The 19700-nt window shown below is 39.2% G+C and overlaps 1 protein-coding gene across 1 annotated transcript; it reads left to right on the top strand.

Annotated features, from left to right (window-relative positions):
* The first annotated feature begins 18307 nt into the window (after positions 1-18307).
* LOC101440195 (olfactory receptor 56B4-like) lies at positions 18308-19273 on the top strand. The gene has a single exon (XM_004466946.1). The coding sequence runs from the start codon at positions 18308-18310 to the stop codon at positions 19271-19273; it is 966 nt and encodes a 321-aa protein (XP_004467003.1).
* The last annotated feature ends 427 nt before the right edge of the window (positions 19274-19700 follow it).

Raw genomic sequence — 19700 nt, 5'->3', positions numbered from 1 at the left:
GGGGGGAGGGGTGTTGTGAGCCAATACCCACATGGGCAAAACCTATGATAAAGTGGAGGCAAGTAGTTGTGCAGTGAAGGGATAAGACAGGGGCATGGGGATACTATTGCATTGGGCTTTGCAGACTTGACAGAGGCTAGGGTTGGGAGGATGGGACAGATGATCCACAGAATTGAGGGGAGGGTTGGGGAGGAGCAGGTGAACACAGGTGATTGTTGGGTATGTGGCTGAAACTATAATGCTGAGAAAACTCTTTAGAAAATAAAATAAGGAAGGGTTACTGGTTTAAGATGTTTGAAAGAGGGCATCTGCCACAGGGTGTACATGGGGCAGGCTTCTAGGGACTGAATAAATGCTCATCATGTTACAGTGTGTTGTATCAGTAGATGGAGACTCATACAATGAGTGGGAAGGTGTTATACCCCCATCCTGGGGAGGCCCGATATTCTCAAACAGAGGGGAAGGTGTCTCTCTTGCAAGGGTGTCTCCCAATGGGGGAGGACAGACTAGTATGTCAAGCCCTCAGCATTGGGGCAAGTATCTATGAATCTTGTCCTTCAAGCTTGAAGTTTGGTTGTCACTGTGGACCCTGAGGGGAAAGGGAGAGAGGAATAAAATAGTTGGAAGATGGGATAACTTGGGAGCAATAGAAATGTTCCCTGGATGATGGCTACAGGGCATGATAAATATCACCAAAAACTTATAAAAGTGTATAGTCTAAAATGTACACCATGATGTAAACCATAATGGAACCATGGTTAGCAGGTTTGCTTCAATATCTATATATCAGTTGAAGCAAATGTAAAATCTACATGTAAAAAGAACATTGCTGAGGAAGGGGGAAAAAGCTTTGATCTTGGCTGTATCGGAGTCCCCTACATTCTATATGTGACATTATTGTGACCTAAAACTTTTTTGAAGACAAAATAAACAAAAAGGATGTAGACACTGAGAAAGTAATGGAAGAGATTGCCTTGCCACTGTACATACAGAGCAACACCTATTACAGTGATGGAACGCAAAACACCAAAAAATATTTTTTATGATAGTTTTCATCTTTTTAATACCCCAATCTATTTTTCACTTTTAGTTTTTCTAAATTATTATGTATTCTATTTCTAATCTTTACACCTGTCGTTACTATTTAATTTTCCAATTAATCGAATTTGGCTATGTATTAGACTGCATTTTTTAAGAAGTTTAGGATCACAGAGGGGATCAAGTACAGCAGGGGAGGAGCACTGATGTAGGTGTCATTGATGAAAGATGCATGGGTGGGAGGAGTTCTCCAGTGCATGCATATAGGTTATATAGATATGTTGGGATGTCTGTTGGGTAGTGACATAGTGGGTAGAGTTTCACATGACAACTGAGGGAGTGGTCCCCAATGGAAGTGCAAGTGCAAGGGCAAGGGCAAAGACCATTGAAGAAGGATGGTCCATTGATGGGCCCTTGACATGAATGACTATGCTTATGAGCCTGTGTGCTCAAAATTTCAACTGAAATTGCAGGGTGCCTAAGAGTTACTCCTGAGTTCCTCCATGTTTCTCAAATGTACCCTTCTCTAAGCCAAACTAAGCATATAAATGCACTACCTTCCCCCCAGAATGGGACTCCCAGGGATGAGCCTCTCTGGTGCTGAGGGATTACCATCTAACACCAGATGGTGATGCAACTAGAAAGTCCTTGAATAGAAGGGAGAAATGGTAAAGACAAATGAGTTTAAATGGCTAAGAGACTTCAAAATTATTCGGGAGGTCATCAGAGGGGTTAAGCTTATGTATATCTCAGCATGATACCAGAGATAAACCTCAGGTAGCGGTGCTTCTGAGGGCTATGGAGACACCCAGGTCCTACGGTCTTGGCTAATGGCTCTGGAGTTCAGTGCCTTGCCAGTAAGCCCTACTTTGGAATTTGTGATCCTGAGTGTGATTGAGTTGGACTCAGATGAGACCTCTTATGTCATGTTTACTGAACCTGTGGTTGAGGCTGGGGTTGGTGTATACTCAGGAGACTTAAATCTCTGGACTGTCCATGTGCAGGCTGGGACCTGAGCCTCAGCAGAGTTGCAACACCTACTCTGCAGTTCATTGGACTTACCCAGATGAGCTAACAGAGATATGAGAATGGTCAACCAACACACCAGGGAACTGAGAGAGTCTACAACGGCAAGCAGAAGAATTGCATCCATCAATCATATGGGATCTAAGCCCCGTCTAGATTTAGATGTGGAGTGAACATCACCATCCCAGGATCCTCAGGATGGAGGAATAAAATACGGATTAGAGTGGACTGACTGGTATTCTACTATAGAATGATTGTGACTCTAGCAATGGAAGAAACTGTCTCATTGATGTGAAGACAGTGGCCATGGGAGTTTCTGAGGGCAGGGAGAGGGAAGAAGAGGTGTAATATGGGGGCATTTTCGGTACTTGGAGTAGTCCTGAATGATATTGCAGGGACAAATGCAGGATATTATATATCCTGCCATAACCCACTGAATGGGCTGTGAGAGAGTGTAAACTACAGTGTAAACTATAATGGATGCTACATAACAGTGCTCCAAAATGTATTCAACAAATGCAATGAACGTGCTACACTGATGAAAGAGGTTGTTGATGTGGGAGGAGGGGGTGCTGAGGAGTGGAGTATCTGGGAACCTCTTATACTTTTTAATATAACATTTTGTGTCATCTATGTATCTTTTTTTAAAAAGATAATAAAAATAAAAAATATACTGAGGCATAATGATGTAGTGAAAATATATTACACATCATAGTGTTTAGAGAAATGCAAGTGCTGATAAGGATGCAGAACAACTAAAACTCTCATACATTGCTTGTGGAAATATAAAATGCTATATTTGGAAAACAGTTTGGCATATTTCTTTTACAAAAATGAACATACACCTACTATAGTTAGGAGCAATTCCATTCTTAGGTATTTACCCAAGAGTAATGAAAATATATGTCCTCTCTAGGACTTGTAAACCAAAGTCCATTGTAGCTGTATTAATCATGGCTCTCCAGAGGAACAGAACCAAAGGATATGTATGAGATTTATTGTAAGTAATTGAGTCATTTGACAATGGGGCCTGGCAAATCCAAACTCCATAAGACAGTTCACAAGCTGGGAACTGTGGTAAAAGTGATAAAAAGAGCACTGCACATTTTCCAGGGAAGAGCAGGAGGAAGAGGTTGATAAATTATAGTCCTTAATCTGAAATCCCCAGAGGAAGCTGGCTGGGTAAAAATTCCAGCAAGAATCAATGCTGAAGTTGAGGCAGAAATTGGATTTCTAACCTCTGAAACCCTCACTTATGGCTTTTAACACCTCCAAATGATTGTAATAGCAGACTACCCACATCACTGAAGATATTCTCCTAAATGATGACAGATGCAATCAAGGGAGTATAGATGCAGATACCATCTAAGAAATACCCTCATAGTTGAACAAACAACTGGACCCTATAACCAAGCCAAGTTTACACAGGATATTAACCATTACAGCAGTTGCATGAATAGCACAAAATTCAAAACAACAGGTCAAGGGATAATCGTTATAGTGTATTCAGTGGAATATTACTCTGCAATAAAATGGATGAACTTATAATACACAAAACATTGATGAATTTCAGAAACATACTGAGCAAAATAAATAAGTTACAGTGAGATAATTTCATGTATATAAAACTCTAGAAAAGACAAATTGAATCTACTATGACAAAAATTAGATCAAGATTTTGTTGGGGCCAGTTGTGTGAGGGGGGAAAAAGAGAACTTATTTGTGTGTTGGAAGTGCTCTTTATCTTTTTGTGGTTGAATTTACATGGAACTACGCATTCGACAAAACTCATTTGTTTCCTCTTAAGACTGATGCATTTTGAGAGATTGTGGGAAGATAGCAGAGATGGGAGCTCCAGGACTCAGTACCAGAATAAATACTAAACACTCAGGAACTGTCTGAAAGGACTATTTTGAAACTTCAGAGGACAGAAGAACATTGTACAGCATCCAGGGAACAGTGGGATGAAAAGGTTGAAAAATTATGGTAAAGAATCATACATTGCTCTCACTGCATGGTGGCTACTGGCACCTATCCCCAACTAACAAGGTTAGGCACTATGAGGCCCAGGCTCTAGCTAGCTTGATGACAGAAAAGGACACAAAAATCCACTTCCCCAAGAATGGGGGGGGCATGGGTGATCACTGATCATGGTTTTAATGAGTGAAGTCAATTGATGAGGGAACAGCTCTGAGGGCAGCCAGTGTTTTAACCCACTCTGGACAAAGGAATAATAGCAGCCACTATTTCATCCTGGCCCAGAGAGGGGCAGTAGCAGTGGGGACATAAAGACACTATTCTTCCTCAGGACTGCTTGGGACAGTCAGTTGAAGGACTGCATTTGCTGGGCAGGGCAGGAAATCTCAGCTTTGGGGATCCACCAGAGAACTTCTTGGCAACATTCCTGATCCCATCCCCGGGGCAATTTGGTCGGACTCTGTGCCCCATTCAATGAGTCCCTGGTCCTGTATTAGCTTGAAAAGACATACTTGGAAAAGTCTTCTCCAACATGTGCCAACCAAAATTCTATAAACAGGGGAACAAAAAATTAAATAAAACCCAGGATGAAAGAGATGCCCAGAAAGACAGGGACTACCCTGCATAGTGCATTCACCTTTGGCAGACTTTCCTGATAGGATGGTGGGAGCTCAAAAAAATCCGTCTTATCATCAGTTTGTTGCAAAGTCAAGACACAGACATCTCAGGGAATAAATCCCAGACTTAACATTTTAAAATACTAAAAAGTAAAGTGTGCCACAAAAGAGAACAAGAAAAATGAGAAAAACAAAGATGTAGGAAATGATGACCCATCTAAAGAAATACGATAAAAATCAAGAAAACACAAATGAAAAAGATAAGAATGTGGACATACCAAACAAAATCTTTAAAAAGTGATCTTAAAAATGCTCAAGGACATGGAGGAAAAATACAGAGAAATATAAAGGATATCATGAAAGCAATGAGTGAACAGCATTGGATGACTAAATATAATTAATACATCAATCCTACCCAAAGCAGTTTACAGATTCAATGCAATTCCAGTCAAAGTCAACATCTTCTTTTCAAAAATGGAAAATCCAATAATCAAATTTCTATGGAAGGGTAGGGACCCTGAATGGCTAAATCCATCTTGAAATAGAAGAATGAAACTTGTTACAAAGCTACAGTAATCAAAACACCATGGTCCTAGTATAAGGACAACATATAGACCAATGGAATTGAATTGAGAACTCAGAAATCAACCCTCACACTTATGACCAAATGATTTTTGACAAGGAGCAAAGCCACTCAATTGACAAAGAATAGTCTCTTCAACAAATGCTCCTGGGAAAACTGGATCTCCATTTGCAAGAAAAGGAAGGAGGACCCTTACTTCACACCAGATACAAAAATCAACTCAAGATGAATCATAGACCTAAAAATAAGTACCAGTTCCATAAAACTCCTAGAAGAAAACATAGGGAAGTGTCTTCTGGACAATATATTGAACAATGTTTTCTTAGACTTTATGCCCAAAGCACAAGCAACAAAAGAAAAAAATAGAAAATTGGATCCCATCAAAATTGAAAACTTTAGTGCCGCAAAGGACTTTAGCATGAAAGTAAAATGGCAACCTACACAATGAACAAAAAATATTTGAAAACCAAAAATCCAATAAAGGTTTAATATCCAGCATATAAAGAAATCCTTCAACTTAACAACAAAAAGACAAACAACCTGTTTTAGTCTGATAATGCTGTTGTTGCAAAATACCAGAAATGAGTTTACTTTTATAATAGAATGTATTAGGGTAAAAATCTTAACAGTTCCACTGCTGTGAGAAAGCCCAAATCAAGGCATCATCAGAGATGCCATTGCACCAAATTGCACTGACGGGCAATCCTGGATTCCTACCTTGTGACAAGGCAAATTGGTAAATCTGCCAGGCTCACTCTCTGCTTTCTCCTCCAGGCTCACTTGCTCCCAAGCTCAGTTGTGGGCATTCAGGCACAGTGGCTCATCTCTTCAGCTGCTCTGTGATTTTTAGACTCTGGCCTCTGTCTCACCCTCTTGGGGCTTCTCTAACGTTTTGCAGCTACATGAGATCCTGGAGTCTTCACAAGGCAGAGTGAAATGGCAGCACTCTTTCTCTGTGTGTTTCCAACTTTCAGTTCTCCACATATGTAAGACACAAGCAAGAAGGCCAAGACCCAACCTGGGTCAAGCCTCACTGACATAGTCCAATCAAATGCCCTCAAACAATCTAATCAAAAGATCCCTTAACTGAATCTAACCAAAAGGTCCCATCTAAAAGGGGCTACACAAACAGGAGTGGGCTAGCCTAAGAACATAATTTTCTGGGGTCCACAAAAGACTCAAACTGTCCGAATGTCAGCCCAAAAGATATTGGGAATGAAGACAGAGAAATTGGGATCAGGGGTTCTGAGAGCATTGAATCCTCAAGCTCATCAAACAACTTTATTGTTTACAAGTAACATTATATATATTCAAGCTACTGCAAGCACAAGCGAGAGCATGCAGCTGCACTCTAAAAATTCTCACAAACTGCAGGACTAACATCTTATCTCAGAGTACAAGGTCGTATTGGGCTCTCAGACTACAAAGTGTGTTTTCTCATAATATTGCCAGCCTCAGAAGCTTCGGTCCTGTTTACTTTTTGTATTCCTGTGTTAACAGCGTAACCATGGAAACAGCACCACCATGCCTTAGTTTCCCACATCAAACTGGATGTATCAGTCTGCCAAAGAGTGCCAATGTAAAGTACCAGAAAGCTGTTGGCTTTTAAAAAGGGTATTTATTTGGGGGTAAAAGTTTAGCTATAAGTCCCTAAAGAGTCCAACTCAACGTTGCTTTCCCCCCAAGTTAGTTGCCGCATGTTGAAGCAAGATGGTTGCTGATCTCTGTGAGGATCCAGCCTTTCTCTCCGGGCTTCCTTTTCCTCAGCTGCAGGTTGACACGGGGTTTGTCTCTCAGACTTCCTCTCTCTTCTGGCATAGGCCTTGTGTCTTTCCGGGCTTCCTATATCAGTCTCAGCTCTCTTCCCAAGGTCAGCTGCACACTCCCAGGTGAATGGTTCCTCTCTCCCCAGGATCCCAGGATCAAAATGAACATAGTCCTCTCTCTTTCTGTGCATCTTCTTGAGCAAGTGTCTATTTAATTATATCAGCCCAATCAGAGGGTGGGGACCCTACATGAGTCACACCTTACTGACATGGTTGAATCAAAGCCCTAATTTTAACAGGTAATTTAATTGAGGGCATCTCAGCTGAATCTAATGCAATCACAGAAAAATAGATTTGTTTATGAATTTAATCTTTCTCTTCTGGTGATGCATAAAATTAAATTCAAACTGTCATACCAGGATACAAACCAATGAAAAAATGGGCAAAAGAATAGACATCTCTCCAAAAATATAGGTCAATGGCCAAAAGCACATGAAAAGATGCTCAACATAATTAGCCATCAGGGAAATGGAATCAAAACCACAATGAGATACCATTTCACACCCATTTGAATGGGTGTTATTAAAAATGGAAAATAACATTGTTGGAGCAGAGGCTAAGAAATAGGGACACATTCATTGCTGGTGGCAGTGTAAAGTGGTACAGCCACTGTGGAATACAATTTGGTTTTTCCTCACAAAGCTCAATATAGAAATACTGTATGACCTGGCAATCCCAATTTTAGCTATATATCTAAAAGAACTAAAAGAAGAAATTTGAACAAATATTTGTGCACTGATGTTCATAGAGGCATTATTCACAGTTGTCAAAAGATAGAAGCAACCCGAATGCCCATCAACCAACGAATGGATAAATAAAATGTGGTATAGACATGAAATGGAATATTACTCAGCCATAAAAAGGAATGAAATCCCGATACATGTAACAACTTGGAATGACCTTGAAAACATCAATTTGACTAAAATAAGCACTCAAATTGAGCCTACTAGTATATGATCTCCCTGATTTGAAACAACTAAAATAGGCAGACTAGTAGGGCAGAGTTTAGAATATAGGGTACTGGGGGTTGGGTGAGAATAGAGAATCAGAAGTTAAGGCTTTAAATATACAGGGTTTTAGGGCAGTGGATGCGATTCAAGTGATAGGGCTTCCACCTACCACATGGGAGGACCAGGATTTGATCCTGGGGCCTTCCGGTGAAAAAGAAGAAGAGAAAGCATTCGCACATGGCAAGCCCGTGCCTGTTTGGTGAGCCAAAGGCCCATGTGGCAAGCTGAGTGCCTGCACGGTGAGCCAGTGCCTGTAAGTGAGTCACACAGCAAGATGATGATGCAACAAAAGATGAAGAAGGGTAGAGTCAAGGTGAAGCACAGAAAAAAACAGGAACTGAGGTGGTGCAGCTGACAGAGAAACTCTCTCCACATCAGAGGTCCCCAGGATTGAATCCAGGAGAATCCTAGAGGAGAAAAAAATGAGGAGAGAAGACAAAAAGAGAAATAGATACAGATGATCGCACAGTGATTGGACATAGACGGCAAAAACAACAGGGCAGGTAGGGCGGAGGAGGGAGAGGAGAAGGGGGAAAATAAATGAATCTTTAAAAATATGTATATACAGCATTTCCATTTGGAATGACAGATATGTTTGATAATGAATGGCGTTGATGGTAGCACAACATTGTGAAAGCAATTTAAAGCACTGAAATATACAGCTGAATATAATTAAAAGGGGAAATTTTTTATGGTATGTATGGTAACAGAATAATTTCTTTTTAAATCCATGGAACTGCACAAACAGGGAAACTTAAATTAAACCCTGGACTTCAGTTAGTTGTACAATTATAAAAACATGCTCTCATCAATTGTAACAAATACTCTACACCAACGCAAGGTAGGTTGGTATCTGGGAATCTTCTATTTCATGCATAATTATTCTGTAAATTCACGACATCTCAAAATAAGAAAAAAATTGATGCATTTTATCGTAAAAAAGTTATACCACAATAAAGCTGTCTTTCAACAAATCTACTTTATTGATAAATATTAATAAAGTATACAATCCATTCAAAGTATACAATCAATAATATTTTGCCTAATCACATATTTGTGCATTCATCACTTCATTACTAGGGCATTTTCATTATTCTAATAACAATAATAATAATAAAAACAAACAATATTGAAATACACTTCCCCCAAAAGAAATTGTCAATTTAGGTGCTTTGTTGATGTATACTGTTTAAAACCACAGTAATGGATGTTATCACCCAAGAAAGTAATATGGACTGAGAAGAGACAAAGTTGTCCAAAGAACAATGAGCAACACTAGCATTCAACAGGTACCTAGAAAACAGTAATAAAAGACCCAGAAAAGATGTAGCATTGAAGCTGGTAACACTAATACAAGAGTTGATTGAAGTAGTTGGACTCAGTAACAGCACCTTTATTATATATTAACAGATGAAATGGAGTGTGGAGAACACAGTGTTTGGTGAAAAAGGAGATTCCAACTTAATAGTTACTGAACTACTGTCATTCAGCCAAGCTGATAGATCCCCAAAATAAATAAATAAATAAATAACAAAGGCACAGCCATAGCTCAAGTAATGGGAAGAAGGCAAACAAAATGGCAATTACAAATCCACCCATTAACTGATAAAATGGGAGTACGTGGTGCTATGGTAGCACGCATGAATGGAATCTAAATAAGTCTAGGGTAATTAGGGAAGGCTTCTGAGAAGTGGGACCCAGGCTGAGACACATAAATCTAGTAGAAATAATACAGATGAACATAAAGTGTCCTATGAGGAAAGAACACAAGAGTTAAAAATACATTGTATTCACCAAATGCAATGAATGTCTCATGATGATGGAGGAGGCTGTTGTTATGGGGGGAGGAGTGGGGTGAGAGAGGTGGGGGGGTATATGAGGACCTCATATTTTTTTAATGTAACATTAAAAAAATAAAGACAAAAAATTAAAAATTTAAAAAATTAAAAAAAATACATTAGAGTGCATATATATGACTGTTTCCACAAAATACAAATACAAATATACTAGAGAGAAGGAAAAAGAATGGCAGTTATGTACAGCAGGGGAAGCATAGAGAGATGAAAAGGTTAGGTTTTTCTTTGTTTATTATTATTATTTTTTATTGGAATAATGAAAGTGCTCTAAGAATGATTGAAGTGATGAATGCACAAATATGTGTTGCACCAAATACCTTTGATTGTACACTTTGGCTGGATTTATACTTTATTAATATGGATCAAAAAAATTGATTTTCTAAAAAAATACATTAGAGGAACTAAGTCAAGAAGGAGAAGTACTAAAATCTTCCCATGTGATCTAAGAACATACAGTGTTCCCCAGAGTCCCCTTCAAGGAAGGACTACCCATCGCTGCAGGGAGTGCACAGCCTCCAGCTGTCAATCCCTCAGTGACGGTCTGAGGGGCAGAAAGCTAAGGTGCACCTGGGAATCCCCCAACCACTAACAGGGTGAGTTGGGGCGTAATAGCTGTGCCATTTTGGTCTAATGTGGAAAGTTCTGACAGGAATATTCACCCCAGAGCTCTGGGTCGGGTCTGCTTTTATCAGCTCTGCATCAGAGTTTGACTTCTTCTGCCCAAACCTTCTTCCTCCCCCTTGTGTCCACAGCTGTTGATCCTTAATGAACTTTCTGCAGCCTAACTCGGTCTCACTGTCTGCTTCCAGGACCCTGACTACAGCATGAAATTTACATGTTTTGGGATACTAGGAAATTACAAATCCCAAGTCAGGTGAAAAGAGTATGGGAGGTGAGACATTGGAAACAATATATTGAAAACATTTTTTCAAAAAGTTTATAAAACAAAGGAAAGAGGTCAAGCAGAATCAGGAGCAGGATGCATGCAGGGTGGTATTTCCGATCAGGCAGTGAATTGGTCAAAGTCCCAGGAGGAAGCAGATGGCACACGCAAGAAAAAGGTGTTTGATGAGAGCATATTGAAGAGAATATTCCAAAGATGTGGAAGATGTGGACGGGTTAGGAATAATAAAAGAAAAAGGATGCTGAAATGCCCCAGGGCTCAAAAACCATTACCGTCCCTTGCTTGAGAAGAAATGGACGTAAAAATCTACCAGAATTGTCATGAGTCCTAGAGAGAACTGCTTGATATGGCAGTGGTCTTCAGTAGAGGAACATAAAGCTGCCAAACTGTTGATCGATAGGGACAGAGTCAGAGAACTAAATCCCACAATCTGTCTTTCCGACTGCCCTCCGATCTGGCATTGGTGCCTCTCAGTGACCAAACCCAGCCCGGAGGCAGAGGGCAGAGAACCCAGCTGATGCCACCCACAGTGTGGAAGTAACTTCTCCATAGGTGGAGAAGGATGGATAACAGGTCTGGGAGGGGAGGGGTTGGTGCAGAGGGGAAGAAAGCAAAGAGATTTCCAAGAGAGGATGCATTTGCATTTTTATATACAAGGAGATAAAGCATGAGGAGGGAAGTGGTAAAAGATAAAGCAAAGAGTATAAATCTGCTTCAATGTAATCCAAAGAGGCTGAAGGAAGGTGTGTGTGTTCAGAAGGGCAGCATCCAGAAATTCAAAGAGAAGAAGGAACGCCTCTTAAACTTTCATTGAGGCAGAGCAGTCTGTCTAATAGTACTTCCTGTTAGACTTTCCTTGAGCTAAGCTTGATATGCTTCTAAGATCAAATCATTGGGGGTCATTTAGGGTTACAGTGAAAAAACCCCAAGCCTTGGACACACAGGAAAAATATTAGAAAGAACCCCCATGGAGGACTTAGGGAGCAGCAGAGGAGGTCAGGGCATCTGGGGGCTCAATTTGTGCAATAGCCCAGGACCCACGGGAGAGGAAGAGATGTACTCTCAACAACAAACACATAAAAGAGGGGTGTAGCCCAGAGAGCAGAAAGCAGCTCCATCCAAAGAGGGTGTCTCCGGGACCTGCCTGCAGGGAGTAGCCAACAGGCCAGAGGTAAAGGGTGGGTGCAGTGGTCTGGCTCTGTGCTCCTTGGTCTTGTCCTGGTTACTTCTGCCTCTCTCCCTCCGTGGCTTTCTCAGTTTCCTCCCTAAGCTGGAACCTTCCACTCCAACCCTCTTTTCTCTCAGGATCTTCACCTAAACAGAGACCAAAGCCTGAGGGCTGGAGAACAAGTGGGAAAAGAGACTGAGCTCTCCTCTGGCCTTGTTAGAGAAAGGAGAAATCCCTAGAAGGGCAAAGTGCAGGCCAATCCCTGCCTCCAGGAATCTGGCACAGAGGGGTGCTCTGAAAATGCTGGGGAAGTGGTGAGAGCAGGAGGCCCTTCATTGTAGACCAAGAGTCCTGAAACAAGTAGTCATGGAGCATGCCCATCGCTGATTAGAAAAAAACCCAGTCCTGAACCAGAAATAAATGCTGAATCACTAAAATGATAGAGACATCTACCAGAAATGCAGTGCTCAGCACCACACTTAGGAGAGAAGTCCAGAGGCACTGCCTTAATGTCTGGAACTAGACAAGGATGATGACTACCACTGGCTCTTTACGTTGGTTTGAAACTCCTAAATATTTTGATAGGATGCAAATGTTTTTACAAATTACTATAATGAGAAAGATTTTCTTAGGCAACATAGCCAATTAGAAAATATAAAGTGTGAATGAAATAATAAAAACATTAACAATGAGGGAAAATATAAGAATACGTAGAAATATATTTTAATAATGAGATCTATATTAAGAAATGAAAAACATATTTTTGAATATAAAAGTCAATGGTATAAGGACTTCAATTCTTCCGTAATTAATTTGTAGATCTAATAAAATAATTCAGAAATGGCAATTCACCTTCTTTATTTTAAAGAAATATTTAAAGTTAGTAGTAAGAATCTCCCCTATTATATGCTAGATATACAAATTCATTTGGTACTGGTGTGAGAAAGAGAAACATTTGTCCAGGTCACACAATGCTCTCTTACTATATGTTTGAATTTAACACATGGCAGAAAAGGGCATTGCATATGAATTGGTAAGGAATGCTTATTTATTAAATGGTGTTGGAACAATTGCTTAGGAATTTGTGAAGGAAAATTAAATTTAGATGCCTTCTCAAAACATGATAAGTTTCAAATGGATCAAAAAATGTATTTTAAAATAAATTTTTGTAATGAAAAAAATGCAAGTAAATGTTTATTTAAAATTACACATGGAAAGCTTAAAATTCATGAAATAATTTAAAGAAGTTAAGATGTTTAAAAGTTTATATGTAAATGTATCCCTTTTAAAAGAACAGAATGTAAAGGAAAATAAAATGAATGTATTTCCAACAAAAAAAAATGATATCTTCAAGATATAACTAAACTGATACATATTAGTAATGTTGTGACACTCCACTCCACAATAAGCACTTGAAAACATTATTTCATTTAACACTAGCAGACAGGTTGCGTGATTACAAAACTTGTCCTTCAAGTAACTATGGCTTCTCTGATGCAAGCAGCAACCTAAAAATGTGGAAACTAATTTGGCCTCCAGACACTTGAAAGACTTATTGGACAACATAGGTAAGCAGTGCCCCAGTCTCACAAAAGTTCTATGATCCAAATTACAGTATCTTCTTCAGTCTCCCCATCCACTACAAAACCCACACTACTCAATGGAAAAACACAAAGGTTTAATATCTGCTACATGTAAGATCCATGTCTCTTTATTTTTTCTTTTTAATTTCTCTTCCCCCGCATCCCCAGTTGTCTGCTCTCTGTGTCCATTCAACTGTGTGTTCTGTGACCCTTCTATCCTTATCAGCAGCACCGGGAATCTGTGTTTCTTTTTGCTGCATCATCTTGTTGTGTCAGCTCTCCGTGTGTGCAGTGCCATTCTTGGGCAGGCTGCACTTTCTTTCATGCTGGGCAGCTCTCCTTATGGGGTGCATTCCTTGCATGTGGGGCTCCCCTACAAGGGGGACACCCATGCGTGGCACAGCACTCTTTGCGCGCATCAGTACTGCGAATGGCGCCAGCTCCACACAAGTCAAGGAGGCCCAGAGTTTGAACCACAGACCTCCCATGTGGTAGGCAGATGCCCTATCCATTAGGCCAAGTTCGCTTCTCCCATGTCTCTTTATTGACATTCTATGTTAACTAATGTGAAGAATAAAAACTTTGGTAAATAGCCCATTTTGAGACTCAGTTTCCAATTGAACACGTTAAAGATGAAAAATTACACAGATTTTAACTCTGCAATAATTTAGCATAATCCTTATTCAATGTTAGCATTAATACAACACAACATTTATCTCCATTTTTTCTCATTAGAATGTTAAGTATCAGAGAGATTCTGTAACTATCCTTAGGAGGCAGTAATGTTAGGGTGAGGGTTAGGGTTAGAGTGGTGGATATAGGCTTCAGACTCAAATACACCCAACTCCTAAGCCTGGAGATATTAATAACTATATTATATATAAATGCACAAAAGACAAAATGGAAAATCGATGAGTAAGCATATAACTGGAAAATAAATCTTTTAAATATTAGATTCACTAAACAGTGAACTAAAAATGCAAACAAAATTGAAATATCAATATTTGCTTATTCTGTTAAGGAAACTTTTAAAATTAAATTCCCAATTTTGTCATGGATGTGATTAAATGGGCACACTGAAGAACAAATTATAGATATGTAAACTAATACATTGAACTAGCATGTCAGTATATAGCAAGAGAATTTAAACATCCAAGATCTTATTCAGGGTCAGGATAACCTCTTAGAAAAGCAATTTGGGGGAAGCAGGTGTGCCTCAAGCAATTGAGCTCCACCTATCACATGAGAGGTCCTGGGTTCAGTTCCCATGTACTCCTGGAGAAGGCAAGCTGTCATGACGGGCAGGTGTCACGAGCTGGTGCAACAAGATGATGCAACAAAGAAACACAAAGAAGACAGACAATGAGAGACACAACAAACCAGATAGCCGAGGTGGCTCAAACAATTGAGCCCCTCTCTCCCACATGGGAAGTCCCAGATTTATTTCTCGAATATGAGCAGTGAGTACAAAAAAAGAGGGGGGGGATTAATAAATTTAAAAATCTTTTAAAAAAATTAAAAGCTACGAAGAAGTATTTTTTAAAAAGCAATTGGCAATATACGTCAAAATTATTTCATCCAGCAATTTACTTCTGGAAGATTATACTGTGGATAAACTTACGCATATTCATAAAGATATATGAATAAGTACATTAATGCATTACTCTTTGCATTAACAATAAGTACACAAATTAAATGTCCACCCAAAGTTCTCATTAAGTTATGGTACATCCATGTGATTTAAAATCACACTACTTATAACAATAAGGTATATCAGACATTCTATATGAAACAATCTCCAAGATAATCAAGTTTTAAAAGGAAAAAATAGGAATGGAAGAAAATAAGAAGACAGGTATGAATAATATGATAACGTATGGTTTTGTATTTACAGGAAAGTATGTACATATATTTTTGCCCTGGCAAAACTATCTCTGGAAGGATTCCCAAGAATTCCCAAGTATTACTGGTCACCTCTGGGGAAAAAGAAAGATTTGGAATGTCCAAGAACAGGAAACTTACTTTCCCTTGTTTACGTTTTCATTTTAAAAGAATTTTTACCATGTACATGTATTACATCTTAAAAACAAAATACTACTAAAAAATAAAATGTTTAAACAGGCATACCACTATTGTATCACTTTCAAATTCTATTCAAAGGGAAAAATCTGGAAAGCTACCTAATATTGATCAGTAAATTATGGAATAACCATTTTTAGAAATATAAAACAGACACTAAAACAAAAATACAAATTGTTGTTAATGATTTTGGAAAATCTTGAGATCATTATTTATCCCTTCTGAGAACTTATACCTTAGAATGTACTGCTAAAAGAAAAAGGCAAGATACAGATTTTTCTCCATATAATGATGTAAGCCAATTCAAAATAAAAACAGAAAAATGGAAGTAAATGAAGCGAATATTAATATTGTTTTCTATTGGTTGTAAAAGTTCCTGGTAAAAGTGAGACAAATATTGTATGATCTCACTATTTGAACTAAATATGGCGAGTGAGCTCATGGAGGTAAACTCTAGAGTATGGATAACGAGAAAATAGAAGGTTGGTTGAGAATGGGAGCTGATGCTTATGCTTACTGTATGTAGAGTTTTTTATAAAGTTTATGTAAATGTGTGGGAATGAATAGACTTGATGGTAATACATTATAGTGGGTATAACTAACACTGCTGATTTATAAATGTGATTGTGGCTGAAAAGGATCGTCTATGTGTGTAATATTTCAATTGAAAGGAAGCTAGAGAATAATGTAGCGTCACTGTTTAACAATGATTTCAGTGATGGATGAAGATTGTGGTTAATAGTATGAGAATGTTCTTCTTTTACAAAGTGTTAAGAATATGGTGATACATGGGAAAATTACAACTATTGTAACTTATGGATGATTGTTAACAGTAAAATTATAATATCTTTGCAGCAATGACAAAGAATATATTATAATCCTATTACAAGGTCCTGTAGATGCCTCTGTTACTTTTACTGGACAAGTGGTTGGCAATTGGATTGGTGAGATTCAGGGAGACCTGAATCTCCGGACTCTCCATGTGATGGCCAGGCCCTGGGCCTCAGCAGACTTGTGGCGCCTATCCTCTGGTTTGTTGGGCTTTCTCTGTCCAGCTGTCAGGGAGGTGAAGAGGGTCAACCAGCACACCAGGGAGCCAAGAGTGCTTACAGAAGCAAGCAGAATTGTATCTATCATCCATGTGGAATCTAAGCCCCTTCTTGATGTAGAGGGAGACTGGACACATCCATCCCGGGAGTCCACAGGATGGAGGAATAAAGTATAGATTAGAGTGGACTTACTGGTGTTCTGCTGGGGAACTATTGTGATAAGTAAGGGAAGAAATTGTAGTAGTGATGTGGAGAGGGTGGCCACGGTGGCTGAGATGGAAGAAGAGATATGGTGTGGGCCATTTTCAGGGTTTGGAGTTGTCCTGGGTGGTGCTGCAGGGATGGATTCTGGACGTTGTGTGTCCTGCCATGGCCCACTAGGTGGACTGGGGGAGTGTGGACTACAATATTGATGACTATCCATGTGGTGCAGCGGTGTTCCAGAATGTATTCGCCAGGTGCAGTGATGTGCCGCGATGACGGAAGATGTTGTTGATGTGGGAGGGGTGGAGTGGGTGGAGTGGGGGGTATATGGGGAACTCATATTTTTTTAATTTAAGATTAAAAGAAAATAAATAAATAAATAAAAAGAATATATCAACTCTAAGGGACAATAATAGAGGGTAAAAAAAGGGTATGGAATTTTTCCTTTTGGAGCAATGAAAGCATTCTAAAATTAACTAAGGTGATGACAGTAGAACTCTTTGATGCACATAAGAACCACTGAGTATATACTTTGAAGGGATTGCAACAAAGTATGGGACTGTATAACACGTGACTCCCATGGTGGAAGATGGACTGTGGTTAACAAAACAAATACGAGAAAATTGTCTCATGAACTATTGCAATTCTGAAATATTAATACAGAGCTTTAATAACCAGGCTGGACTGGGGAAAAAATACACCAAATATAAGATATGGGTTATAGTTAATAGTAATATTTTACAATGTTATTTCATAATTTGTAACAATTGTTTCACAAAAACGCAAGGTGTTGGTGATGGAATGATGTATGAGAGCCCTCAATTATGGTATGCATGTTTGCTTTGTAAGTTGACAACTTTTACTATACATTTGTTTATGTATGCTCCTATATGAATGATAAACTTCAATTTTAAAAAGTCAAAAAAAAGAAATTTTTAAAAGATTGGAAGTAAATATATTCTTCTAAAATGCTAACAATGCTAACAATCTTCTCTCAGTGGGATTTAAAGAATTTTTAAAATTTTTATTTTCTATATTTTATAATTTTTACAATGAACATATCTATCTCTAACGATAAACACAGTAAAGTTATTTGAAAATTTTAAGAAGCGAAAAAATTATCACTGAAAATTTGAACCTCCTTTTTATATAGATATACAAGCAAAAATGACAAATCATACTAAAAATTTCGATTTAGAACATATATTGGCTTTCTTTGATGCCCTCTGTGGAATATTTTCAGGAGCCAAAGTAAAGCTGAGAGTTAATCATGACTAAAGGAACTGGATCACTGGAAAGGGGATTCGAATCATAACTCTTTTCCTCCTTATTTCAGTTTTATGGAGATCATTTTATACACTTTCATTGAGAAGGCAGCAACTGTTCAATGGATGCCTCCACCAGTGTTACCAACAGTTCCAGCCTCCAGAATTTCCACTTCATCCTGATGGGGCTCCCAGGCATTCATGAGTGGCAGCACTGGCTCTCCCTGCCCCTAGCTCTGCTCTACCTCTTAGCTCTTGGTGCCAATCTCCTCATCATGATCACCATACAACGTGAGCTCACTCTACATGAGCCCATGTACCATTTTCTGGGCATATTATCAGTGGTGGACATTGGCTTGGCCACCACCATCATGCCCAAGATCCTGGCCATTTTCTGGTTTGAAGCTAAGGCCATCAGCCTCCCTGAGTGCTTTGCTCAGATCTATGCTATCAACAGTTTCTTTTGCATGGAGTCTGGAGTCTTCCTCTGCATGGCAGTGGACAGATTCATAGCCATTTGTCACCCACTCCGATACCCCTCCATAGTCACTGAAGCTTTTGTGGGCAAAGCCACAGGATTCATGGTGCTCAGGAATGGGCTGTTGACAATCCCAATGCCTGTACTGGCTGCCCAAAGACACTACTGCTCCAGGAATGAGATTCAGCACTGCCTCTGCTCTAACCTGGGGGTTGTCAGTCTGGCTTGTGATGACATCACCGTGAACAAACTTTACCAACTTGTCTTAGCATGGGTCCTGGTTGGGAGTGATATGGCACTAGTATTTTCTTCTTATGTGCTAATCCTACGCTCTGTGCTGAGGTTGAACTCAGTGGAAGCAATGTCCAAGGCTCTGAGCACCTGTAGCTCCCACCTCATCCTCATTCTCTTTTTCTACTCAGGTATCATTGTGCTGTCAGTCACACACTTAGCAGAGAAGAATATTCCCCTCATCCCCGTGCTCCTCAATGTGCTGCACAATGTCATCCCCCCTGCACTCAACCCCATGGTCTATGCACTCAGGATGCAGGAGCTCAGGCAGGGCTTCCAGAGACTGCTTGGGATGGGTGAAGACATGCCCACCAAGTAACTCCAGCTTTAGAAACCATCAAATGGGTTAGGAAGACACTGATAAATTTTTGGTCTCAAAATACCTGGGCTGTATTTCTGCCTTTACCTCTTACCAAGGATTAAAATGACCAATTAGATCATGAAAAATATCAACCATATTATCAAAATATGTATATTAAAATTACAAAGAAATCGACTACTTCTGAAATAATATGTAATATTAGAAAAAAATGAAATGATCCTGACTCTTCATGGCACCCCAAACTTGACATTCTTATACATAGGTGGTGAGATAAGAAATTAGCCCAACCATTCAAAAAAGCAAATTGGCAAAATATATCAAACTGTTTATCAATGTTCTAATTTTTTACCTAATAATTTTACTTTTAAAAAAGTATACAAAAGAAATATTCTAAATGCAAGCAGGAAAAAAGAAATTCATCATA

This window comes from Dasypus novemcinctus, chromosome 10 (genome assembly GCF_030445035.2).
Source record: "Dasypus novemcinctus isolate mDasNov1 chromosome 10, mDasNov1.1.hap2, whole genome shotgun sequence".
Lineage (NCBI taxonomy): Eukaryota > Metazoa > Chordata > Mammalia > Cingulata > Dasypodidae > Dasypus > Dasypus novemcinctus.
Note: the sequence above shows the minus strand (reverse complement) of the source record. Positions and strands in the feature narration are given on the sequence as shown.

Coding starts and splice junctions, on each gene's coding strand:
- LOC101440195 (XM_004466946.1), top strand. CDS start 18,308: ATGGATGCCTCCACCAGTGTTACCAACAGTTCCAGCCTCCAGAATTTC.